The sequence below is a fragment of the Echinops telfairi genome, unplaced genomic scaffold, assembly GCF_000313985.2.
Source record: "Echinops telfairi isolate 266 unplaced genomic scaffold, ASM31398v2 ScPeMD7_1;HRSCAF=3_0, whole genome shotgun sequence".
Taxonomy (NCBI): domain Eukaryota; kingdom Metazoa; phylum Chordata; class Mammalia; order Afrosoricida; family Tenrecidae; genus Echinops; species Echinops telfairi.
Window position 1 is genome coordinate 8,003,729 of NW_022103896.1, and position 25,879 is coordinate 8,029,607.

Consider the following 25,879-nt stretch of genomic DNA (forward strand, 5'->3'; position numbering starts at 1 on the left):
GATGATAGCACATCAGCCCGTGGTATTTATAGATATCATAGGTCACGTGATCATCAATACGTAATTGTTAGGGGCCATCGAGTTGGTTCTGACCCACAACAACCCGTGCACAGCAGAAGGAGACCCTGCCCAGTCCCGCGCCGGCCTCACGACGGTCCCTGTGCCTGAGCCCATTGTGGCAGCTGCTGTGTCCGTTCACCTCCCTGAGGGCCCTCCTCTATCTCGCAGACCCTCCAGTTTCCCCAGCGCTACGTAGCAGATAGGAAAAATTACCTAGCGGACAAGCCAGATAACTACAGGAACTACAGTGTAGCTCGTCCCTCGGGTAGTGCTGAACCTGAAACCAATTTCATTGCCATGAAGTTGATTCTGACTCACAACGACACCAACCTCCCCCCCCCCTCCCACACACCCTTTGGACAGAGAATGATCCTGTAGCTTTTCCAAGGCTGAAACCCTTCTGGGTTCGGCTTGCCCCACCTTCTCCCCAGGGGCTGAGTGGCTGGTGGGCTCCAACCTCAGTGGGCTCCAACCTCAATTGTCTCCAACCTAAGCAGGTAGCCCTTGTGCCACCAGGGCTCTGCCAGCAGTAGCAGGCAGTGTCAGATAGGATTGACCCAACCATGTAACCAATGAGCAAGACACCTCTTCCTGACCTTTGTGAACGTGCACTTCTATTTATTCCTCTGGCCCATACAGGATGAAACAGGAAGGGGCCGGTGTGCATTGCCACAAAGTGACATCACCTTCCTGATAAAGATTCAAACGCATCCCCACTAGAAACCTGGACAGGTCCACAGTACACGTCCAAGGGGAGTGCATCAGGCTGAACAGCTCAGCGATTATTCATGCCAGGAAACCCCGATCAGCTTTCTGCATTAATAGATGCTGATGGTTTTTAATATTTTATTGGATGGGAGTTTATTTCCTCTCTCCAACTCTGAGGCTTGTCTGGCGCTTAGAATCCTCACTAAGAATTTGCAGCATGTGGGACCAAATTGTCTGCTTCCTCACAATAACCAGAGGAGCCCTGCTAGTAAATTCCTCCATGATCCATCCACTCATCCACAATCCCTACATCCATTATGCATTCATCCATTCATGCATCAACCCAGCCACCCTCTGTCCATCATCCATCTAGCCAACCATTCATCCATCTATCCATCCATCATCCATCCATCCATTACTCATCTATGTATGTCTTCAGCTACCACTGACCCATAATCTATTATCTATCTATCTATCCATCCATCATCCATCTATCCGACCATCCATCTAACCATCCATCCATCATCCATTAATCATCCATCCATATACAGGCTTCTATCCATTCATCCATCCATGGAGTCATCTCTTCATCCATGCACCCACGCACCCATCATCCATTACCCATCTATGCAACCCCTTATCCATCTCCCCACCACCCACCCACCCATCTATTCATCCTTTGCTCAGAGGGTGAGCATTGGGGTCACAGCCCCTGGATGACGTTCCTCCTTTGGCCTAGGAGTCCCCAAAAGAAATGAGAACACCTTGTCCAAACCACTTCCTCCCATCTAAGAACCACCGGGGGAGGAGGCATATTTGATTCCGGTAACTATAGCTACAGGCAGAAACTGCCGGGCCCCCAGGGCTCCCTGGTTCCATTTGTGTTTGCTGTCGAACAGCTTTGGAAAGTCATACTGCCGTGTTTGGCACCTGCCCTGCAGCCTGGCACCAGACGGGGCACAAAGAGCTTCGGAAGTAAATGGAATTACCTTCTGGACTCCCCTTGGGGAAAGGTGACTGTCTTCAATGAACCCAGCTGCCCAGGAAACCCAATGCCTAGCTGCCTCCATAAGGCTGGGCACTGTATGAAGGGTCTTCACCAAGCGCTTGAAAACCATCCCATGTCATCCAAATGCCAACACCTTCAGCCTCTCTGCCAAACTGAGCACGTGTGATGTGCCCAGCACTTGCTAGGTCTGGTTCTCACTGGTGAATATAACGGACCCGCATTCAGTAATCTGAGGGAGGGGGCAGGCAGCCAAAATATAAAGATACAAACATGTCACTCCTTACAAGTTGTGTACAAACAGCTGTGCACAGAGCAAAGAGAGGACCAGGGTAGAGAACAGATAGATAGGGACAAGTTTAGCCAGAGACGACTCCTCAATGCTCACAAACCCCAGTACATGAGATGCTTTTTACAGACGTGGACAGGAAAGGTCTCTCTCTCCCACATCCCCCACCCCTCCACCTTGACTCCTTCAGGACACACAGACAGTCAACAACTTAAACATCCTCCGAATCTAACTTTCAAGAATGCTGCATTTCAGGACCCTGTTCTTCATCTGGAGAACAATCCCATGCTGTGTTCGGCTGCTAACCTAAAGGTTGGGGGTTCAAGTCCAGCCAGAGGTGCCTGAGAAGAAAGGCCTAGTGATCTACTGCCAATAACTCGGCTACTGAAGTCTGAAGGCACACAGCTCTGCACTAACACATGCACTTGGGGTCACCATGAGCCACCAGAACTCAGCTGGGTCACATGTCACTCTGTCCCCTGCTCTGTCAGGGTCCCCGTTGTCCCTTCGCTGTGTATGTCCTTCTAAGCATGGACTAAGGAGGAAACATGTCCTCTTCTCGTGAAGAGAGCAGATTTCGGGTGTGTGTTCACCTCCATCCATTCCCTTCTGAACAAGGACACCCTGGCCAAGAGCCAGGCGCCCTGGTGGCGCAGTGGTTAAGCACTCCTTCACCAAATGAAAGGTCAACAGTTCAAATCCACCTGCTGCCCCATGGGAGGAAGATGTGGCCGCTGGCTACTATGAAAATGCACAGCCTTAGAAACACCTGTGGGCTGTGCTGCTTGGTGGGCAGCTGCTCAAGCCAGGGCTGTGGGGTGAGGCCTCTCCAGGGCTGGCTGCAGCAGCCTGAGGCCTCTGAGCAGGCTGGTTCTGCACATCTCTTGTGAGCTATAGTGCTGGTGGCGAGGTCTCATTAAGCAAACCAACCAAAACAAGAAAACAAAGACGCATGCTGCCCCGCAGCGTCTCCAGGGGTCTCACCTGGATGGAAGCAGGTGGTTCTCACTTGGATGGAAGCAGGGTCCTCACCTGGATGGAAGCAGGTGGCCTCATCTTTCTCCTGCAGAACAGCTGGTGGGGTCGAACTTCCAACCAGCAACCAAGTGCTTTCACCGCTGCATCCCCAGGCTCCTGAGGCCACACGGCCTGCCATTGTGGAAGTATGGGCACACGCAACATGTGACTGAGGAATCCTGGTGGGGAACTGGGTGGCGCCTTAGAAGGTGCATCTCAGGATCAGCAGTTCAAGGCTACCAGCCGCTCTGAGGAAGAACGATGCCACTTCCTACTTCTGTAACGACTGCCAGCCTTGGAAATCCACAGGGGCAGGGCTACTCCATCCTATTGGATTGCTAGGAGCTGGAACTGACTCGACGGCAGTAAGACACATCGTTATGGACACCCTGTACCTGAGCCCACCCCAGCCCACATTGAAGCCACCCTGCTTTCTCCGCCAGATCACCAACTGCCCAGCAGGCCAGGCAGACACCAACCACACAGACGCTGGTGAACCTGAAGGCATGGGCAGGGCCGGTCCCCAGGGAGCCACCTCGAGACAGAGTGGCCCGGTGGTCCTCACAGGGCTTACTGACATCGGCGTTTTGAGAAGTGAGTCACTGTCCTGAGCTATGCGCTCTGCATCAGACCACGTCATCTGAGTGCACTATCTCTCCTACTCCCCCGACTGCTGTGGTGGCCCAGAGGCACGGATGAAAAGCAAAACTGAGTCTTGATAGGAAACAAGAGGAAATACAGAAACCACTGACGTCACAGCCCCCGGACCCAGATGGCTGATGGCACCTTTGCAGGAGTCTCCCCACCTCCTGTCTCCCAGGGAAGCCTGGGTCCCACACATGGCCACCATTGACATGATATGAAGGGTCTGCTTCAAGGGCACCGGGCCTCTAGTGTGCCCTCGTTGACACGAAACAACTGTCGTTGCAACCATTTGCATTGTCGTGGCCAGCATTCCTTAGGAAGGCCAGTGTCTGCCTGGCCTGGGGCATCACTCCACTGACAATGTGGCCTTCCTCAGAACACATGTCTGGGTCCAGCCCACTCCCAGGCTGGGTATCACCAGCCCCCTGTGACCACACTGGGTGCCCAGGGGCCTTCTCTAAATCAAACAAGGAAGGAAGGGGCACTTGGAGCCCACTGAACTATGAGCATCATGTCAGTTGGATGGCTTCCACACCTCTCTCCTGGGCAGAGCCCACTCTATGCCCTGTGCCCCAAGCTTCTGCTTATCACAGCCATGACACACCTTCCCCAAAGGGGCCACCTGGACACACATGCCAGGCCAATTGCCAACACCACCACCACCACCACAGTGACTCTGAAGCCACTGGCAACTGGCCGGGTGGACAGAGCACTGGGCAGGGTGTTGGTCAGGGCACTCGATCCAAACTTGACCCAGTTGCTTGTGCTCTCTGAGCCTTTTCTGTGCTTCCAGAGCACGTTGACGTGTTCCTGCTACATCATTGCTTTGTGAGATCTCCTGGTGGGGGTGTCCCCATAGCGGGGCAAGGGTGGAGAGGGAGCCAGAAACCCCTTGTGACCTCAATTATGTACCAAGCTTCGGGGAAGCCTTTCTGTAACCCTTCCAGCCTGGGACTGAGCTCCCCGTGTGTGGGAATCAAACGCCAGAAGAGTCACCAGGGGAGACCAGAAAGGCAGTGTGTGCCCCACACAGGGCTCAGAAGGCAGGGTGAGTGGGCAGGAAGGACACGTGAAAACAGGGAGCCTCGAGGAGTATCGGGGAACGTGCTGGTACATTGAGGGGAGGGGTCCCCTCCGGGGTCACAAAACAAACTCGGTGCCAACTGTTGACTGGGGTGGGAATTTGCTCTGAAAACACTTACTCAAGCCACAAGAAATGGTAACCATGAAACAAGACCCCACCCTTTAGAACAAGGTTTCCCACAATGGGTGATATCACTCCCTGGGGTGCTGAAGCGATCCCGGGGGGCTACAAAAGCAGATACCCGCACTTTATTCAGCATTATGGGCCTAAATGCAGTTTTAATTGCCAGTCATTTTGTTCTTCTACACAGGGCCTGGGAGGCCAAATAACTTTGGGAAGCTATGGTTCAGCCGGCTGGGTCTGGAGTGGCTCTCCACTAAGCGCACAGGGTTGTGTTCATCCAGCAGGGCCAGGAGGCTGCACGGGCAGCTCCTCTCTGGGCCTCCTGTATGGTGCGAGGGAAGGAGGGCTCAGTGTCAGGGGTGGGGGTGAGCATCCTTGAGGTTGCACCCAACCCCGCAGGGAGACCGATGTGGGTCACGGAGCAGGTGGCCCCTGCAGCCCCAGCCTTGCATTTCAGGAGCTGCACCTGTTGAGGGGCCAGGATGTGGTAGGTGCCCCGGAAACCCTTTGAGGTCCGTGGTGGCGGAAAGAGACATGCTGCTTACGACTGCCCTCAAGTCCAGTGTCCGCCACAGGGGTGCTGCGCCCATCCTGGACACCAGCGACCTTCATCGGGAGGGAGATTGAGGCAAAAGTGGCTGCTCCTACCCTTTCCCCATCACCCGAGAGGATGCTGAGGCCCAGCCTGGGGCAGCAGCAGGCTCAAGCTTGCACGGCTGCCTCCTGAATACCATCCTCAAGGACCCAGGTTGGCCAATTCCCAGCTGCTTTCACAAGGACCTTCCATCGCCCCAGCTGCCCTGGCGTGGGGTATGTTTTACCCCAGATTCACAGAGCTGAGCACCTCACAGAGGGGGAGGAGCTTGCCAGAGGACACACAGCTGGTGGGCCTGGGAGTGGCCGCTTGAATCCGCGCCTCCCTGCCCCCAAAATGCTGCTCCCAGCATCCCCAGCCCTTTCCAAGCTCTCCTCCAGATGCCACGCTCCTGACAGACCAGAGGACCGTTTCCAAGAAGTTTAAAGAAGAACGTGCCAAGCTCACCTATAGAAGCACCACCTCGGGACCCTGGCTGCTCGGTGGGCCAAGTATCAGGCTGCGAACCCGAGGTGTCGGCGGTTCAAACCCATCAGCCGCTCCATAGAAGAAAGATGAGGCTGCCTGCTTCCTGAAAAGATTCATCGTCTTGGGCAACCTAGGGAGCAGTTCAACTCTGTCTTAGGAGGCCATGTTGAGTCCGTGGTGGGTTTGGTTTAAATTTTTTTAAAAAAATCAATAGCCAGAAAGAGTACTCAGAAAGAGACGGGGAAATGTCCCTCACCATTCTCCCTGTGTCATGGAGTGGACTCTGACTCATGGCCACTCCGGGTGCACAGTGAACTGGCCCCCAGGTTCTCAAGGCGGGACCTCCGGAAGCAGGTCTGTCTTCTGAGGGGCTCCCGAGTGGGTTTGCACCACTCACATTTGGGCTAATGGTCAAGTGCGCAACTGTCTGTGCCACCCAGGAACTCCAAGAGCTTGCATGGCAGACAGAACTGCCCCTTGCGGTGGCCACCAACTTTATGGTAGCAGACTGCCTCAGCTCTCCTCCATGGAATGGCTGGTGGGCTTGAATCACTGCCCTTTAAGGTAGCAGCAGAAAGCGTTAACCTCAGTACCACCCACGCTCCTTCTGTCCACGTACCCGCACTACCCACTGTTTTGAGTCTGATCTGAGGCACAGCAGCGCTGTCTGTAGATTCGGAGGCTGTAAATCTTTCCAAGGGCAGCAGGCCCCAGCTCTCTATTATAGAGTGACTAGTGGGTTTGAACGACTGATCCTGCAGTTAGCGACCCAACCTGTAACCCACGGTGTCGCCAGGGACCGTGAAGTGTATGGATAGCCACGTTAAGGGATGGACTACTAACTGAAATGCTTCAACATGCGGATGAGGCACTGGAAGCCGAGGTGCCTGGCTAACTGACAAGAAGAGATCCATATTTGTACCCATTCCGGAGAAAGACAACCCCACAGAATGTGGAAATTGTTGAACAAGATCATGCATATCACGGGCAAGTAAAATGTTGTTGAAGACCATTCAATAACAGTTGAGGAACAGCACTGACAGGGTGCTGCCAGAAACGTAAGCCAGACTCAGAAGAGGATATGAAACAAAGCCTATCATTCCTGATTCCAGATCTCGGCTCAAAGCAGGGAATATATTTACATAGGTTTTATAAATTATGCAAAGGCATTCAACTGTTCATATCATAGCAAACCATAGATATCCTTAAGAAGAATAGGAATTCCAGAACACTTCATTGTGCTCATTTGGAACGTGAACATGGATCAAGAGGCAGTTTTGCCACCAGAGCAAGAGCCTGATGCTTAGTTTAAAATCCAGAGGCATGCATCAGGGCTGTATCCTCTGACCCTACTTAATCCAGTCTGTAGGCTGAGCATCATCAGAGAAGCTGGATTCTATGAAGAAGAGGGTGGCATCAGGATCGGAGGAGGGCTTATTAACAACCTGCATGAGATAGGCAGATGACACAACCTGGCTTGTTGAAAGGGAGGGGGAATTGAAGCACTTGCTGATGAAGGTCACGGATGGCAGCCTTCCGTGTGGATTACAACTCAATGTAAAGAAGACGAGAATCCTCACAACTGGGCCAGTGGGTAGCATAATGTAAGTGAAAGCAAAGGTTGGTGTTATCAAGGGCTTCCTCTTGTTTGGCTCCACAAGTGGTGCTCAGGGAGGCAGCCGTCAGGAGATCAAAGGGCACACTGCATTGGGCAATCTGCTGCACAAGACCTCGTTAGAGTGTTCAAGAGCAAGGCTGTTTTTATCGGACGAGGGTTCCCCATGACCCAGGCCAGGGTTTTCTGGGTCACCTCCTACCCTGGCATGAAGAAAAAACATGGGCACAAAGGTGGTGGTTCCGGCCTGCCTCCTGGACATGTCTGCTCACCCCCATTCAAACTTACTACCCTTGAGTCGATGGTCATCCCTGTAGGACGGGCTAGAACAGCCCCTGTGGGTTGCTGAGACGAACTCTTTACTGGAGTAGAAAGCCCTGCCTTTCTCACTCGGAGCAGCGGGTAGATTCGAATTGCTGACATTGAGGTTAGCAGCTGGGGAGACAGATGTTGAGAATTCTCAGAGCCCTTGTCAATTAACCTTGGTCTCCTTTACCTGGTTCTTGATGTACCTAGAAAAGATTCACTCCCACCCTCTCTCCCACCTCCAGCCATGCAAAAACCGACCGGCAGTTATTTTGAATTGTTCTACCATCTCGTCAGGGAGACCCCAGCCTGTATCCCTGGGGCTTTGAAATTTGTCTCAAATAAGAGCCTCTCTCAGAACCATTAATGCCTCCCGGGACACTTCAGTAAGCCAGTGGTCAGCCCATGAGGTGCGGTACAGCAGGCTCACCTTCTTCTCTGTTCTTCGAGCTATTCCTGAAGACACCCCCAATTCTGCAATCGCCACGTCCCCTTTCTACGTTGCCAGCCAGGAACCCATAACCGGAGCTCCTTCCCTCCAGCACAGACCTGGAAACTCACTGCCAGTAGCCAAGCACCCTGCCCTCCAGGCAACTCCAGCTCCCAGCGACCCTCTAGGACAGTGGAACTGCCTCTGGGGGCTTCTGAGGCTGTAACCCCTTATGGGAATGGAAAGCCTCATCTTTCTCCTGCACAGCAGCTGGTAGATTCGAACTGCTGACTGCAACACGAATCCCGCTGAGCCGCCAGGGTTAGCAGGTCTTAGCCTCGTGCTGAGTAACTTATATACACCATCCAGGCTCATGGTTGCAGCCACCACCCAACAAGCCCCTCTTTGTTTCCCAGGAAAGGCAGCAAAGGGCCAATAGCTTGCCAAGTCTTTGAACCTGTCGGGCAGAGTCTGCGTACAGAGCCATGTGGCCGAGTCTCTGAGCTCACCCCCACATGGCATGACACGACCCAGGGGAGATTCAGTTAGCATCAGGATTGCAAATCCCAGGGCCAGTGCAACTGGACAGGTGACCTTGGACAAGTCCTTTACCCTCTTCAAAACTCGGATTCTATAAAATGGGGTTCTGTAAAATGGGGTTCATGGTACAGGCATTTTACCAAGATCTCAAGTAACCCAGGCCTTGGGTGTGTTAGCCAGTGTTTTGCCCAGTAACCGGTTACCTTGGGGTCAGTGTAGAGCTGGGCTCCACAGGGACGTTGATGGATATGTGTTCACAGGTAGCCAGGCCTTTCTTCAGCAGCCCCTTGGAGTTCACTCAAACTGCCAAGCTGCTGCTTAATAGTCAAGCGCTTAAGCAAGTGTGACACCTGGGGACTTGAGTTGCATATAACATCTCCTGCAGATGCAGAGGTGGTCCTGGAAGAATTCCTTTTCCACCGCAAATCAGGTGGAAAAACCCCAACATAAGCAACAGAAAGTGCCCTCCCCCCATCCATTTACCAACAACCCACTGCTACCTGGGTTTTCCTGAATCACAGCGACCCCACAGGACAGGCTAGAGCTGCTGCCCACCCCCCATCCCACTACCCCCGTCCAGGGTTTCTGAGGCGGACAGTCTTTCTAGGAGGAGACAGCCTCAACTTTCTCCCTTGGAGCAGTGGGTTTCAAACCACTGACCTCAAGGTTAGCAGTCCAATGCTTAACCTCAGGGTTGGGGAACTCTGGATTCCTCATGCTGGGAGATGAGAGACAGTTGAGAGTCAACCCCCCCCCCCTTCCACCACCCCACCCCACCCCCACCTCGGCTTGCTCGCTGAGCTTGGGTACAGAGGAATGGAAACTTTTGCCACCAACAGCTCTTGCTAGCAACTTCCTTCTGTGTGGTTTCTCTCCGTCGTCCCTGATAAAAGCACTTGCACTGTGCAAACGTAACCAGCACTCCCCCAGCCTCCTCTTCACGAGCCAGCCATCCCAGAAGCAGGCTGGCTGAAGATGGTGCACGATGCGTTCTAAACTGGGTCGCGGTGTGTGTGCAGGGCTGGGGGCTTGGCTGAATTTCCGCTCCTGTGTCCTGCACTCTAGGCTGCCAGTGGCCCCGACTGCCCGGCCGGGAGACAGTGAAATGGGCAACAGCATGAAGTCCACGCCTGCCCCACCTGAGAGACCCCTGCCCTGTCCAGAAGGTGAGTCTTCCTTCTTTGGTGTGATGCTCTGTGTCGGGCTGTCAGTGTGACGGATACTTGTCCCTCTGATTGAAAGGATAGTTAAATTTGTTCATCACTGAACGGTCACAGGGACTGGACGCTGCTGGTGGCAGTGGTGGTGGTGGTGGTGAATACTACTGACTTGGTCCTGATTCGTAGCAACCCTGCGTACAGCAGCGCAAAACAGCCCCCGTCCTGCGCCACCCCAACAAGGGTTGTCACGGCTTAGCTCCTTGTGGCAGCCACTGTCTCAGTCCATTTCTTGAGTTTTCCTCTTTGTCGGGGACCCTCTCCCTTACTGAGCACGGTGTCCCTCGTCCCTCCTGATAACACGTCATCTGTGGGAGGAGGTTCCACTATCCTCCCTTCTCAGGAACATCCTGGCTGTACTTCTCCCAAGACTTATTCGTGTGTTCCCTTGGCAGTCCACGGTACTTTCAATCCTTGTTTGCCAATGCCATAAGTCAAGTGCACCGATTCTTGGGTCTTCCTTATTCAGTGTTCAATGTTCACATGTGTATGAGATGACTGAAAATACCAGGACTCGGGTCAGGCTGACTGAGACCTCAAAGGGACTTCCTTGCCTCTCAACATTGTAAAAGAGGGCTTGGGCAGTGCGTTTACCCCACGCATGCATCGTTTGATCTCTTGACCACTGCTTCCAGGAGCCACGTGAAAGGAAACCCTGAGCCAATGTGATGGCTTGTCCACTTACTTTCTGTTGAGGCCAGAGCTGAAGCACAGGCTGCTGGATCTCGTTCCTTTGATCAGCTTCTCCTGCTTGCTAGTCAGCCAGGTGGCAGGTGGGTGGGAGGGCCCTCTGGGAGGTTAGGAGTGGTGGGCAGTTGGGTCAGATGTCCACCGGTGTCCACTGTAGGAAGCACTCCTGCCTCCCTCCTTACCTCATGGGCACTGGGGGCTGCTCTCCACATCCCTGATGTATCTGCTTCCAAGACGGAGGTCCCGGACTACGCCCAAACCCAGGAGCAGAATACCCAAGGAATTCTCCCCCTAGCCCAGGCTGAAGGCCACCCCGAGGTGATGGGGGACCGTGTCCACTTCTGGCTGAGAGGAGGCCTGGCCCTCCTGGGGAGAGCTCAGAGCAGGGGGCACCTGGGGCCTTCAGGAAGCGTGCCTCTGTGTGACGCCGCCTTGGGGGCGAGCCTGGCCCGTCTCCACCTTCTCCACGCTAGCTCCGGTCAGTCTCCGGGGTCCCAGGGACCACCAGACTTCTCTTCTGAGAAGCCTCTGTGTGGTCTCAAACCTCCAACCTTGCAGCCAGCAGCCCTGGGCACTCCCTGTTTGCACAGGGTCAGACAGCCTGGCCGTGTCAGTTCTCAGACTTGGGGGTGGGGGGAGGTTGGAGGGGGGGCATGCTTGAGCAAACGCCATGAAAACACCAGCCCCCCACGGGCCGGCTCATTTGCCTATGTGCTTCCCATGCAAATCATCCTGAAACGAGTTTCTCTTTTTCCACTGTGTGTGTGTGTGTGGGGGGGGGGGTCGTCACCTTGAAGAAGCAGGCAGAGGGGTCTCCCCAACCCTCCACCCCTAGGGTTAAAGAATTCCCCAGGTCAAGCCCAGGGTTTGGTGTAGGTAACCACATCAAGTGTGGGTGGGCTTCCCTCCTCCCCCACCCCTGCCAAGTCACCCCTCACCCTCAGCCCCCACCCACTCCAGTTCCTCTTCTCTCTGACACCTCTCTGAGCAAGGGGGGAGGAGGCCCGTCTGCACTCCCCTGTGCATAACACAAAGGCCCGGGATTTCAAGGAACGAGGCAGCCGCAGGTTCTCGGCCACTGGGAATAGCTGGCTTCTGTAGACCAGGGGCTCTGGGGGAGGCCGCTGACCTGGCCACCCATAACTGAGGATCCAGAGACCTGCAGAGCCCTGGCTGCCCAGGGCCCCAGAGCTGACTGGCTGACGGCTGTTCAGACAAACATGCTTCTGGGATTCCAGACTATTCCTCCCCAGGCAGGAGAGGGAAGGCCTGCATTCAGAGTGCTTCCACACTAAGCTCCCCGGGGCCCTCCTGATGACTCTAGTGCCAGCGAGTTGATTCTGACTCACAGACTACCTCCACAGGAGCAGACAGCCTCATGTTTCTCCTTCGAGGTGGCTGGTGGGTTTGAAGCGCCAACCTTGAGGTTAGCCATCTAACGCTTTACCTGACAGCACTGCCAGAGCACCTTGCCTAGTTTCCAGAGAAGGTACAAATGGACAATACACCTGGCTGCTAGTCCAAAGGCGAGTGGTTCCAACCCACCCAGAAGTGCCTAGGAAGGAAAGCCTGGCGGTGCATCTCTTAGAAACCAGCCCCTGAAGTCCCGTGGGGCGAAGTCCTACGCTGACACCTCGCAGGACACCAGCCATCCATCTGAACGGTGACGGGCTTGGTGCTTTGTTGGTGTGAGCCAACAAACGCACAGAGGCAGCAGCATTTGGCAGACATAGGGCAGGTGACAGATGTGAAGGAACCCAGACTGAGCTCCAGGTACGGTCCCTCCCCTCTCCCCATCCCGGCACCAGCCCCCGCACCCCAGCTACCTATGGGTGTGAAACTATTTTTTTAAAAAATTCCACTTGGGGTTCTCTGATTGCAATCAGCAGTGTCTGTCTGTCTACCCAGCCGCAACGTAGCCTTTTCCAATCACCCCAACAGTTCCTTTCACCCCAGTTTGCACCCCTCCCCTGGGGGTGGTGGAAGCTGAACACACCTCTGGGAATTCCCTGTTGTTCCATCCCAGGAGTGGACTGGGCTCTCCCTGTGATCTCTCTCCCCACCCCGCCTCAGTTTCCACCTTCCTGTCCCCTCCCGAAAGAGACAGGCCCACAGATGTGGTCAAGCCAGTGCAGCAGCGGTAGAAGCACCTTCGTGTTAGGCCCGGGGAGGGTGGAAAACGTCCCCACAGACCCACCGCCTCTGTGGAAAGAGGGACAGGGCTGGGAGAGGAAGATGGGGCTGGGGAGGCCCAAGGCCTCCCTGGAACTTCTCAGCGAGCTGCCCAAAGACCACCTGCATCACAAGACAGAGCACCTACAGGCTGGGGGACAGGTGAGGTGGGTGGGGAGCAATGACCTTTCTGGCAAGAGACTAATTTCTAAAATCCATAGAACACATCAACAGTTCCACAAGAGAAGACCAACAGCCCAGGGGAAGAGATGGATGGACAAGAGAGACTCCCCACTGGGGGTCAATGGCTGGTCATAGCAGAAGGCTTACCCCAGAGATTCCAAAGCCCTCCTGCTCCCCTGCAGTTCCCTATCTTATAGACCACAGGCCCGGCTCTACACCAGCCTCTGACAGCACAGTGCCATGTGTAAAGAGAAAAGGTGGCAGCAGGTGCCCCACCTGGTGCTCGGTGTCCTCAGCAGGAACCTGGCATTCATGACCTGGGGGCACACACACTGTCCCTCTCACCCCAGGATCTCAGAAGGGGTTGAAGAGTCCAAGGCAGCCCCGGCCTTGAGGGATGCATATCTGACAGACAGGTGCCATGTGTCAGACACAGCTCTAAGCGACTCACAGGAGCTCTTACAAAAATAATCATCACAGGTTTAAATATATGAAACAGAGTTGTGCAATTGTCACCACAATCAATCCGAGAACATGTTCTTCACCCTCGAACCCACTGTGATGAGCTCCTCATTAGCCCCCAACCTCCCTCTGCAAAATCCTCAGGGATTGTTCATCTGGTTTCTGTCCCTATGGATCTACCCCTCCTGAATTTCACACAAAGAAAACCACACCCAAAGACAGCAACAACAGCACTAAAACAGAAAACCTCCATCCAAGAAAGAGCAGAAGATAATAGAAACTCAAATAAATTAAACATGGGTCAAAAAAGAAAACCAATGACAATATGTGAAATCTTTGCCTAACAATATCTGCAGCAATTCGTTTGCAATCTAACTCTGTCTCAGGGGCAGACGACTCACATCCCGGTTCATGGTCCAAAGGAATTCAAAGGAGGCTTGATCGGAGTGGGGACTCACCAAGGGCTTCCACCGCCATCCAGAAAACCAAAGCCAAGCTCACTGCCCTCAAGTCAAGGCCAACTCCTAGTGACCTTATAGGACAGGGGATAACTACCCTGTGAGTTCCTGAGACTGTAACTCTTTATGGGAGTAGAAAGCCCCATCTTTTTTTCCTGAGGAGCAGCTGGTGGTTTTGAACTGCTGACCTTTTGGGTCACATCCCAACACATAACCACTACACCACTATGGCTCCTGCTAGCGTCCTTAGCCTTCTGCAAGGCCAGGTACTCAGAGTTTAAGCCCTACTACAATTCCCTCCCCTGATCTTGGAATGTGTTATGATAAGCCTGGGATCGCATGGGTGCTTGTGCTTCTTCCATATGGACTTAGCTAATGCCTCGCTTAGGCAGATGCTTGTTTAAAGATAAGCCTTTAAAACCCCAGAACGCTATTTTTTTCTGATAGCTGGGATGCCATCTTATTTTTTCATCTCACTTTTCTAATGAACCCATTATCTTCTGTGATCACGTCACGAGGGCAAGTATTGAGCAAGCCCACACTGTAAGAACTAATTGTTCTTAGATCGGGGTTTACGGTTAAATTCAAACTAAAATCTACTCACAAAGTGAGCCCTTAATTCTCACGGCTGTTAGCACAGCCACTTTCCTGTTGAGACTCAGAGAGGTTAGTTAGACTCCTTGCCTAAGACCACAGAGCTCATCAGTGGAGCTTAGGCCTGGCTCTAGCATCTCCACTGAGAGCCACCACATCAATACTTGGGAGAGACAAGCTTCCCTGATGCCTCATGGTTCTAAGAGGGCATGGTATCTCTAGAGGGGTAGGGAGTGCCCTCACCAGATTTTAACATGGAGATCCTCAAGTACCCCAGAGAGGGACTCCAGGGCCCGGGCACCCAGGCCAGATCTGTAAGTAGAAGGTCCCATCTTGCATGTCTGTATCACGTGCCCCACTGGGGTGAGAATATGATTGTCAGATAACTTTCACATAACCGTATACTTAATAGGGTCATCCTGAGTCAAAATTGACTCAATAACAGGGAATGTGGTATGTTTCTCTATCATAAAAGAATTTAACTAGCCCACCAGGCTAGTTTGTACTGCTTAAAAATGAGACCATTCTACTTGGTTCAAAAACATGAATTGATATAAACATAACCGATACTAAACCCAGCCCCCTGAGACTGAATCAATTCCAACTCAGGATGACTACACAGAGCGGAGTAGAACTTCTCAGTAGGGTTTACCAGGCTGTAAATCTTGAGGGGAGCAGATAGCCTCCTTTTTCTCCCATAGAGATACCGGTGGGTTTGAACTAACAACTTTGCAGTTGGCAGCCCAATCCCTAACCCAAGGTGCCACCAGAGCTCCTTGTGACAACGTCAAGTAACCCCAAACCCCAATGCCTTCAGTCCATTTTGACCTCGGGCCAAAGCAGGGCTGCTCTCCAGGGACCAGGAGCAGGGAGCCTGGCGCTTCTCCTAGGTGAGGAACAGAGTGGCAGAGTCAACAGTTGTGAGGAGCACTCAGGTGTGAGGAAGCAGGAGGACAGAGCAGTCTGCACGCTTGCCCCATAAATGGCCGGGTGGTGAAGCCTGCCCCACAGCTAGCTCTGTGCTCCTGGGCGAACCTCTCTGCCCCACAGTGCCGCTGAGAATGTTTAGGAAAATAACCGAAGTGCAATACGCTGTTGACAAGCCCCACAACCCTCTCACAGGTTAGCTTCCTTACATCGATATGAACTATTGACATGGGCACGTCATGTACACACATGGTCTTTGCTCAGAACCAAAAGAGGGTACTTCTACCTGGTTGAAAGCCACGAATTCATGTCAACAAAACCAGTACTAAACCTAACCCACTGCAATTGAGTGATTCTGACTCAGAATGATCGTAGTCACCGTGACCGCGTGGATTCCCACTCATAGCGACCGCGTGGGACAGGGTAGAACTGCCCCCTGTGGTTTCTGAGGCTGTAGCCCTTTGTAGTCATAGATAGCCTCATCTTTCTCCCTCTGAGCGCCTGGTGGTTTTGAACCTGCAGAGCAGTGTCTGGCTCAGAAGGAGCAGCTGAGCACTGTGGATTAGGAGGTGGTGGGGATGGTGAGGAGGATGGAGGAGGGGCAATGAGAGCAGTGTGTGTCTCAGGGTTCCAGGGGGTCCTAGCTGGAATTCCGCATCAAAGAAGCTGATGAGATTTGCTTGGACTGTGTTCTCTGTCTCTGCTCAGTGGCAGCTAAGAGTGCCTCAGAGCCACTCCGCGCCAAGCTGCCGCATTTCACAGATGGGAACGCCGAGGCTGTGGGAGAAAAGACTGTGGGGCCATGTGTCTCCTTTTTTATCATCCACAAGACAGCCCTTCCCCAGCCGTGGCTCACGGTGTCCAGCTGCTGACAGCTAAGATCTCACAGGCCAGTCTGCCCAGCTCTGTGTCTCTGAGAAGCTGCGTGAGTGTTTCCTGAAGAAGATATGAAAACCCGCTTCCCCCAGGAAGCCGTGTGACTTTGGGTCTGACGAAAGAGACATCAACACCAGATGCTCATGTCATTGGCTTCTTAAGTTCCTTAGCTACCAGCTGCACCAGCCGCTTGTGCCTGCTCTCCTATCTCATTGGAGGAAACCTTTGCCCCAAACGGCAAAGGATCAAGAGTTAACTAGGAGGGGAGGCTGATACCAAAGGCCCAGAGGAACCAGCCGGGGCTTGGCAAACCTCACACTCTTGCCGGACACAGTGCTGCAGCTCTCCCAGCCTTGGGCCCAGGGCCATTCGTGTGGGAAAATCTCATCTGTAGCTTGATGCAAGGCACCGGGAGAAAGGGTGCCTGGGAGTCCTAGAGGGGTACAAATAGGATTGGCTGAAAATGTTGTCAGTGTTTCAAGAGATGGTAACAGTGCCCCAAGAAATGAGGCCAAAAAAAAAAGTGGTGAGGGTGGGGGGCAGCGGCGGGGGCTGTCCTGTTTGGACTGAGTGAGTGCTGTGCCTGGCGCTGCTTCCTTTTGGCACTATAGTTCGTGTTTTAGGTTTTTGGCTTTTTTTCCCCTGTACATTTTGTTCAGCTTGACTCACTTTTGAGCTTTGAGCTCTCAGCAAATCTTTGATCTTTTGAACTTCACCTTCAGTTCTCACCAAATGGACTCTGTGGACAAGGAGGACATTCCCACATTTGCACCGCCAGAGGGTCTTCCAAACATTTGGAAGCTGGCTTCCCGGAATTGTCTTGCGTTGGGGGATGCTCACCCTACCCTGGTTTGAATTTTAAAAAGAGAGAGAGAGAGTCAGGCTCAATCATATCCTGAATCTTTGATTCAAGCATCAGAGACAGATGTCAGTCTTCCCATTGTTACATCTGAAACAATCAAGCAAACACAAATGAGTTAAAAAAAATACACCTCTCCCTGGTCCCTGGGCCCTTCAGGGGAAGGCAGGAGTTCAGAGCTGGCTCACACTCCTCTGAGAACCATCCCTGGCCTGGCCTGGGCTTCCCCAAGATTTCCTGGGGAAATCCCCACAGACAATGCCCCCACTTCTCCGCTTCTCCAGGTAAGCAGTTCGTATCTGATTTCATTCTGAAATGCTCTGGACCAATAGGTAACATGATGATAAATGGAGACAAGATTGAAGCTGTCAAGGATTTTGTCTTGCTGGATCCACAACCGATGCTCAAGGAAGCAGCAGTCAAGAGACCAACCCACGCACCGCATCAGGTAAATCTGCCGCACAAGACCTCTTCGAAGTGATGAAGGGCAAGGAGGAAAGGTTACTTTGAGGACTAACGTGCGCCTGAGCCCGGCCATGGTATTTTCAACCACCTCCTATGCATGTGAAAGTTGGACATTGAATAAGGAAGATGAAGAAGGATCGGTGCATTTGAAAGATGGTGCTGCTAAAAACAATGAGAGTAACACAGGCTGCCAAAAGAGAAAACCCATCTGTCTTGGAGGAAGGACAGCCAGAAGGCTCCTTAGAGGCAAGGATGGACAGGCTTTGTCTCACATACGTAGACATGCTGTCAGGAGAGACCCGTCCCTGGAGAAGGACATCATGCTTGGCAAAGTGGAAGGGCAGCGAAAGAGATGAAGGCCCTCCACAAGATGCATCAGCAAGGAGGTGCCACCATGGGCTCAGACGTAAGCATGATTGAGAGAAAGGCCTGGGACCGACCAGGCTCAGCTGCTGTGAGGCAGAACCCGCCTGACGGCCCCTCTGAACAGCCAGCAGCACTCAGGAGGGTGTGACCGCAGGCTTGAACTTTGCATGCAAGTTGTCACAGCCCACCTGCATCTTTTTCCCGGGTGGGACCAAGGCTCAGAGAAGACTTGGGTGGGATCCAGACACGAGACCTTGCTTAGGATGCCTGCTCTCTCTACAATACTCGGCAAAGCAGAGAGAGGGTCAGCAGAAAGCAGGGGGCCCTCAGCGAGATGGATGGACACAGCGGCTGCAGCAATGAGCTGAAGCAGAAGAACATCCATGAGGATGGCGCACGGGAGCAGGCAGTGTTTCTTTTCCTTCTGTTGACCTCAGAGTGGCGAGTCAGAACCGGCCCAGTGACATCTGATAACCACCACACTAAGCCCAGACCCCCTTCAATACATTTCAGTGACTGACCCTTGTTTCCTACCACTGGTGGTGAAGGTGGTTGGATGATGCACAAAGCCCCTTGCAAATGACCAAGGGAAGTCGACTGGGTTGAGTGAAGCCAAAGGCCAGTGAGAAGATTATCTCACTAATGTCTGCAATTGTAATAATGACCAAAGTATCATCCTCCAGAACTCAAAGCTCCCTGTCACCTAAGACTCTCCCCTTTCCCCAAGGAAAGAACCGTCCCTTTGATGGGAGTTTGGGGGAGCTTGCTTGCGTGTCGATCTGTTTCTCTTTTGGGTTTGAAGTTATGAAAGATACTGTCTTAATCTGAGATCAGACACGGAACCCCAAGCCCCTCTACAGATGATCTACTTCAAGATTCCATTACTGTCACAGCAGGTGCCCTGGTGGAGCAGCGGTTAAAGCTCTCGGCTTCCTACACGGAGGTTGGTGGCTGAAACTCAAGGCAGCTCTCGGGAGAAAGATGAGGCAGGCAGCTCCCATGGGGATTAGGAGTCAGAATCAGCTGGGTAGCAGTGGGCTCGCTTTCGGGTTTCTTATTGTCATGGAGAAGGAGCCCTGCTGATGGTTTTCTGGGTTGGGCTGGTAACCAGAAGGCCAGCAGTTCAAACCCACCAGCCACTGACCATGAGAAGGAGGAGGCTGCCTGCTCCTTTAACTACTTACAGCCCCAGAAACCTACCCGCAGGGTGGCTGTGAGCCAGAATGGACTTGGTGAGTGTGAGTTAATAGTCACAGATGATAAATGCTGGGCCTTTCTTCCAACACTTGCCTTTGTCGGGGTGGGGTTGGGGGCGCTTCTACAATGCCGGCGGCCCAGCTACTGCTGCAGGCTGGTCATCCTTCTACCAGGGGAGTGGCTGCAGAAATAGGAACCTTGGGGCAGGATAAGCCTGGGGCAGGGATGGGGCTCAGGACAGGGGCGGCAGGTGGACTCCTAGAGCCACAGCCAAGTGGGGAGCCCTTCCCCTGGGAGAATGGGGTGGCCGCCTGCAGTCCCAGCTTCCCGCGGGGGGGTGCAGTGTGGGTGCAGGGCAGGTGCAGCAGGAGAGCTGTGCTGTCTGGAGGGAGGTGAGAGCAGGGGTGGGGTGGGGAGTGGGGCTGTAGGTGCCTCTAGGCAGAGGAGGGAACCTGTCCCACTGACTTGCAGCAGGGCGATACCACAATCACAAGCCTTTTACTTTGGGGGTGGGACTGCGTTTAGCCAGGAAGGACAGCAACACACCATGAAGACATTGTCCGGGTCATTCAGGCCAGTGCCCTCGCTCAGTGTTGCCAAACGCAGTGTCCTCAGGTCCAATCTGGCTCACGGGGACACGACCGGATTCCCAGGCAGGGCAGAACTGGCCCGGAGAGTAATCTTTATGGAGCCAAAGAGCATCCTCTTTCTGGCAGGTTCCAACCACCAACCTCTGTGAGCAGCCTAGCACTTAACCTCCTGGGCCACCAGGGCTGGTCCTCCTTCGCCAGTGGAGTCAAAGGAGGTCGCAAGAGCAAGCGTGGGAGCCGGCTGTGCTCAGGACGACAGGGTTGGGAGGAGCTGGAATTGACTGGGTAGACTGCAGGACTGCAGACATCAGTGCCCGGGAGGGCTGACCAGGAACAGGGCGAGGCCTCTCCTGCTGCAGCCCTTTCCCAGGACCTGTACTTAAGTTGATAGTTGGTGTTTGGGGCTCTTCTTCTTTCTTTTTTTTTACTTCTGCCTGAAAGAGGTCCTGCAAATGTGCCTCGGTTTCATGCCTTAAAGAAGCTGGATCTGCCCTTTATAAGAAGCCAGGCCTCTGACTGCAGTCCTCACACACATCTTGGACTCTGTCTAGTCACTGGGCAGGTGGGAAGTGGGCACGGAGAGGCTCCCGCCCAGGCTGTGGTGGGCTGAAGTGTCCCACCCCATTCCACCTCGTCATCCCCAATGGGTCTTTCTCAGGCACCCTGAGGCCTTCCTGGGTGACTCAGTTTCCCACGGTGATGACCTGGTTCCGATTCATTTCTCCATCTGCCCAAACCCCACTGGCATCTCTGACACATTCTGGCACTTACTCATGCTGGTGACTCAGCGTGTCCTGAACCTGATGAGTCCGTGTCAGGGGTAGACACCTGACAGCCCAGCTCACCAATGTCTGGAACCTAGAAGGGGGCCTCCTTGGGCCCCCCAGACCACCTTTCTGAGCGCTGGAATTTCTCCAGATCTCCCCAGGGGTGTCCCAGCCAGGAGCATGTAGGGATTACAACAACTGCCAGATGACTCCATCCACTGACTCCTCACCTGGAATGTGGGGCTCCAAGGTCTACCCCTGGCAGATGGGGGGACCCACCTGGGGCTTGCTGATTTTAAGGCCTACCATTTCTCCCAAGAGGCACCCTGGTGTTCCGGGCACCAAATGCCCGGGATGCTGGCTAGTCACTATGCAAGCGACAACGTGGCACTGTTCCTGGCGGAAACACACTCACGTCTTGCCACGGCTCCTCTCCTTTCTAGACCACGGGCTTCCCTCTTAAACGGCACCAAGCGAGGAGAACACTTAGGATTTCTCTTGCCACCCCAGCCCATGACCGATCATGATGGATTTGTGCTTTGCTGAGCCTCAGAGTCAGTGCCTCTCAGGCCTGGGGGTGGTGCTCAGCTGTCACTCATCAGAGCCCACCCACACATCACCAGCAGGGACCAGAGCCTAGAGAAGGGCATCATGCTGGGTCAAGTCGAGGGTCAGCAGAAAAGAGAAAGGCTTTCCAGGGAATGACGGACACGGTGGCTGCAAGAATGGGCTCAGGCACAGCCACAGGTGAAGCTGGCCAGAACCTGGGGGATGCAGGAAGCTGCTAGGAGTTTAGAACCAACCACCACCACCTCCACGGCCTATGCCTTCATAGACGAGGGACCCACCAGGCTTAGAGCAAGGACCTAGCATCGTCCCCTGCGGCAGTGTCCTGGTGTGGGTATCCTTACGACGCACCCTCCTGCACGAGATGATGTCACCCAGCTTCATCTCACAAACTCGCCTGGCCCCAGCTCAGGGTCATCCCAGCCCCACCCCCTCCCTCCTCCCCGAAGCCCCCTCCTCCTTCCCCGTGAGTAAGCGCTCACCCTGTCCCCCAGGCCTGGACAGTGACTTTCTGGCTGTGCTGAGTGACTATCCGGCTCCTGACATCAGCCCGCCCATATTCCGGTGCGGTGAGAAGCTCCGCGTCATCTCCGAGTGAGTCTTGTTTCCAGTGCTCTCGGGGTGCTCAGAAGAGGGTGCGCTCGGCTGGGGTGGGTGGCTGGCCTTTAGTCCGGGCTGTGCCATTCGCAGGCGCCCTGATCCCTGGCCTTCTTTCTTAATGTTGCCAATGCTGCAGCCTCCCTTGGCTCCCCACTGCTGGGCAGAGAGCATGGCCCATGACTCTCTCTGTGGTCAGGAGTCTGCTTTTCCCTTACCGCCCACCCCAATGAGCTCGGGAAGGGGAATATCTGTTCAATGATGATAATAATGATAGCCCAGGAAAAAGAGAATGGAATTTTTCCATATACTTTTCAATGTCCCCTCGTATACTTGAAGACTAAACTTCACGTGGCCAATGACAGCTCCCATAAAAGAATGACCCCCGCCTGCCCCTGTCCATTCATTCTAATGAATGAGAAGATCCATCTGTCATTGAGGATGCTCACTTATTTGCTCTGCCTTCTGACCTGGCTCTGTCCCCATCTGCTCTGTCCCTCCAGCGAAGGGGGCTGGTGGAAGGCCATCTCCCTCAGCACCGGCCGAGAGAGCTACATTCCTGGAATATGTGTGGCCAGAGTCTACCACGGGTGAGTACAGCCCTCCAGTCTCATCAGGAAAAGATGGCATTACAGAAACAGGGATGGCAGCCTGGGGTCCCTGGGCCTCCAAGAGACTGTCCCCACTCTCAGCCCCACAGCGACACGGACAACCTTGGTCTACTCCATCCCTCCCTGAGACTCTATGAGGAATGACCTTGGGCTAATGCTCTCCCTTTCTGAGACTCAACTTCCCCATCAATAAGACGGTGGTAGCTGGACCTTCCAGATACAGGGGTTCCAGGCACAAACCAGTAACCCCTAGGAGATGCCCCCATAGGATGCAGGGCAGCTCTCAGACCTTGTCTCTGTCCCCTACAGCCTCAGCCCCCCCAGCATCCTCCACATCAGCTCCCTTTCCTCGCGCATCAGCGCGAAGTTTCATGCAGCATGGTAACTCAAAAACTGCCCACCACTGAGTCGATGCCGACTCACGGCGACCCTATAGGACAGGATGGAACTGTCCCTGTGCGTTTCTGAGATGGAAACTCTTGACAGTGGTAGAAAGTCTGATCTTTCTCCGACAGAATGGCTGTTGGTTGCAAACTGCTGACCTTGTAGTGATCAGGCCAATATCATTACGAGCAATGATATTCAGGGAAAACCCAGGAATGTTAGCGCCTGAGCACGAAGGAAACCTGACTGAGATGGAAAACTCAAGTATTTCCCACCAACAGAGAGCGATGGGAAAGTGAGTGCTTGCACCCTGCCAACATGACAACCTGCGACACCCGGAAACAGGACCTAAGGACATGTTTCTTGGCAGCACGAGACAGGACCCGATGCATGTGTCTGTCCAGCTTGGGATATCGGCCGGTACCGCAGCACTCAGAGGCACTGGTAGCACTCAGCCAATGCTCGCTGGCTCCTCCGGATCCACTCGGCAGCAGTGGGGTTGCACTTAGGTGCAGGTGCGGCTCCCCAACTCCACAACGGAGGCAAACGCACTCGCACGCGGTTCTGGCTCCCCGGTGCATATGAACTCAGCGCTGGCCCTGCGCAGCAGTCTGCAAGGAGTGCGGTAGCATGGTGGAGAAGCTGGACATTGTGTGGGAGTGACCAACTTGAGACACGGAGACTTGGACTCAGCCCAGGCGGATGGCGAGGCGGCGCGGCTCACAGAAATGGCCGGTGGCCTTGGGCTGTGTCTGGTACTACATGGCGGCCCTCTGGGGGTCCCCGGTTAGTGTCAACTGCTAGACGCTACCTCATGAACCACAAGGTGAGGGTTCAGGTCCACCCAGAGGTGCCCTGGAATAGAGGCCTGGCAATCTACTTCTGAAATTCCAGTCCCTGAGAAACCTCCGGAGCTTAGGCCTGCTCGGCATCCCTGGGAAAGCCAAGGCCACGGCAGCCAGGAGGCTGGTGCCCAAGCCCAGAGTAGTCAAACCGGTGCCGGGAAGAGCTGACCCCACTCAGGGAGACCCTACTACTTGGGGTGCCCAAGGCTGTAAATCTCAGCAAGAGCAGACAACCTCATCTTTCTCCTGAGGATTGGATGGTGGGATTGAACCTCCGACCCTGCAGTGGTCAGCAGCCCAAAGACTCACCCTTCATCGGCCAGTCACGGAAACGCTTGGTCCCCCAGCCCAGCTGCTCACCGATCACCTGCTTCCACCCAGAGCTGGGTCCACGCTGCAAAATAGAACTATGTGCCGTGGGGTCGGTGCTAACGCATAGACCTGCCCCTGCAGGTTCCCAAGACTGTCAGTCGGTACGGACTAGACCTGGACAGCCTTCTTCCTCCCAATGCAGAAGGAGCACTCTTTCTTTCTCCAACGAGGATCACTGGGTGTCAGGAGCAGTCCTCGAAGGCGGGGGACACAGGGTGGTGGGAGTGAGGAGGCTGAGGGAGGCAGACTCCCATCGATCCGCTCACGTGGGTGCTTTGTGATGACGTGTCCTACTGTGTGCATGCGGCAGAAGCTGGGATGTGAGCATCCCAGGGGCAGGGACGGCACAAGGCACAGGAGATATGTGGTGCCACACTGTGTGCCCATTATTCAGCATGAGACCCCGGCACAAAACCCCAAACTCCGGACTCACGGCCACCAAGACGATTCGGACTCTTAGCGACCCTGCAGCGAGGCTTTCACCGGGATGTGACAGGGATGTTCAAAACCCCATAGGACAAAGCAAAACTGCCCCTGCGCGTTATCCCGGCTGTGAGTCTTCACAGGGACGGAAAGACTCGCCTTTCTCCCCGCGGAGCAGTTGGCTTTGAACTGCTGACTGTGCCTTTAACAGCCCGTTGAGTCCCATGACGCCACCTGGACTCCTTCCACAGGGACACAGGACCTTCTATGGGAAAAAAGGAATATGCAAACCCTTCCCATGTTAATGCTGAGGGCTTAATGGCATAGTGCTTATGCGCTGGGCTGCTAACCACGAGGCCAGCAGTTTGAAACCACCAGCCACTCGAAGGGAGACAGACGAGGCTCTCTACTTGTAAACAGCTACGGTCTCAGAAACCCAGAGGGGTGGTTCTCGTACATCCTATAGGGTCGCTGTGCACTGGCATCAACGCGTTGGTCTTGAGAGTGAGTTTTGGGGTGCCAAGGGCATGCTCAGGGTCCTGATGATGGTCTCTCTCCCCCAGCTGGCTGTTTGAAGGCCTGGGCAGGGACAAGGCTGAGGAGCTGCTGCAGCTGCCAGACACAAAGATCGGAGCCTTCATGATCAGAGAGAGCGAAACAAAGAAGGGTGAGTATCCACAGCCGCATCCTTCCTGTGCCGTGCCCCACCCGGGGTCTGTTCTCGGCTCCATCCCCCGTCTCCTGGGACTCACCAAGACCAGTCTGATGCCCTAGCTCCCCAGAGGCTGCCCGGGCCCACAGAGAACCAGCTTCAGAGCTAACAGGCTGACGTGGGCAGCTGGGAGGTGGCTGGCCCTGCCACAGACCTGCCGACCCCAGAGCTCAGAGTTCTCATCGATCACACAGTGATGGTGAGAATAAGACATTATCCAGTGATTCTCGTGCTCCTGCTACACACAAGGCCTCAGATCCCAGGGCCCAGGCATGTGTTCCTCTGCATTTTCCAGGGTCAGGACCAAGGCTGCCTGCATCCTGCTAGCTAAGTCATTCCTGGCAGGCAGACAGGGTGGGGTGCTCGGCAGGGGTCCCAAGTGAGGGTCCTGATGGCTGGCTTCCGCTGCCCTCCTTCATGAGTAAGCTGCATCTGGGCCCTCACCTGGACCGCCGAGGGCTGAGCCACCACAGAGAGCTTGTCCCGGAGTCTGGGATGGAGGGAAACCCTGGGCCATCGAGTCCATTCCAACCAAGGGGACACCGAGGCCCACAGAGCCAGGACTGTACTCTGTCGGGCTTTCTGGGGGTCATCTTTAGGGAATCAGGTTGCCAGCCCTTTCTTCCGTGGGGCTGCCAGGGAGGTACAGTCGGCCAGGC

General features: G+C 54.3%; 2 protein-coding genes across 2 annotated transcripts in view; one reads left to right on the forward strand and one right to left on the reverse strand.

Annotated features, from left to right (window-relative positions):
- TG (thyroglobulin) overlaps positions 1 to 25,879 on the reverse strand; it is a 189,613-nt gene that overhangs the window by 38,036 nt on the left and 125,698 nt on the right. The gene's annotated exons all lie outside the window — the stretch shown is intronic.
- SLA (Src like adaptor) overlaps positions 1 to 25,879 on the forward strand; it is a 53,824-nt gene that overhangs the window by 21,104 nt on the left and 6,841 nt on the right. The window contains exons 2-5 of the mRNA XM_004697384.4: positions 9,952 to 10,052; positions 21,771 to 21,870; positions 22,377 to 22,463; positions 25,072 to 25,175. Of these exons, the coding sequence (XP_004697441.3) occupies positions 9,952 to 10,052; positions 21,771 to 21,870; positions 22,377 to 22,463; positions 25,072 to 25,175 (392 nt within the window). The remainder of the gene's footprint in view (positions 1 to 9,951; positions 10,053 to 21,770; positions 21,871 to 22,376; positions 22,464 to 25,071; positions 25,176 to 25,879) is intronic.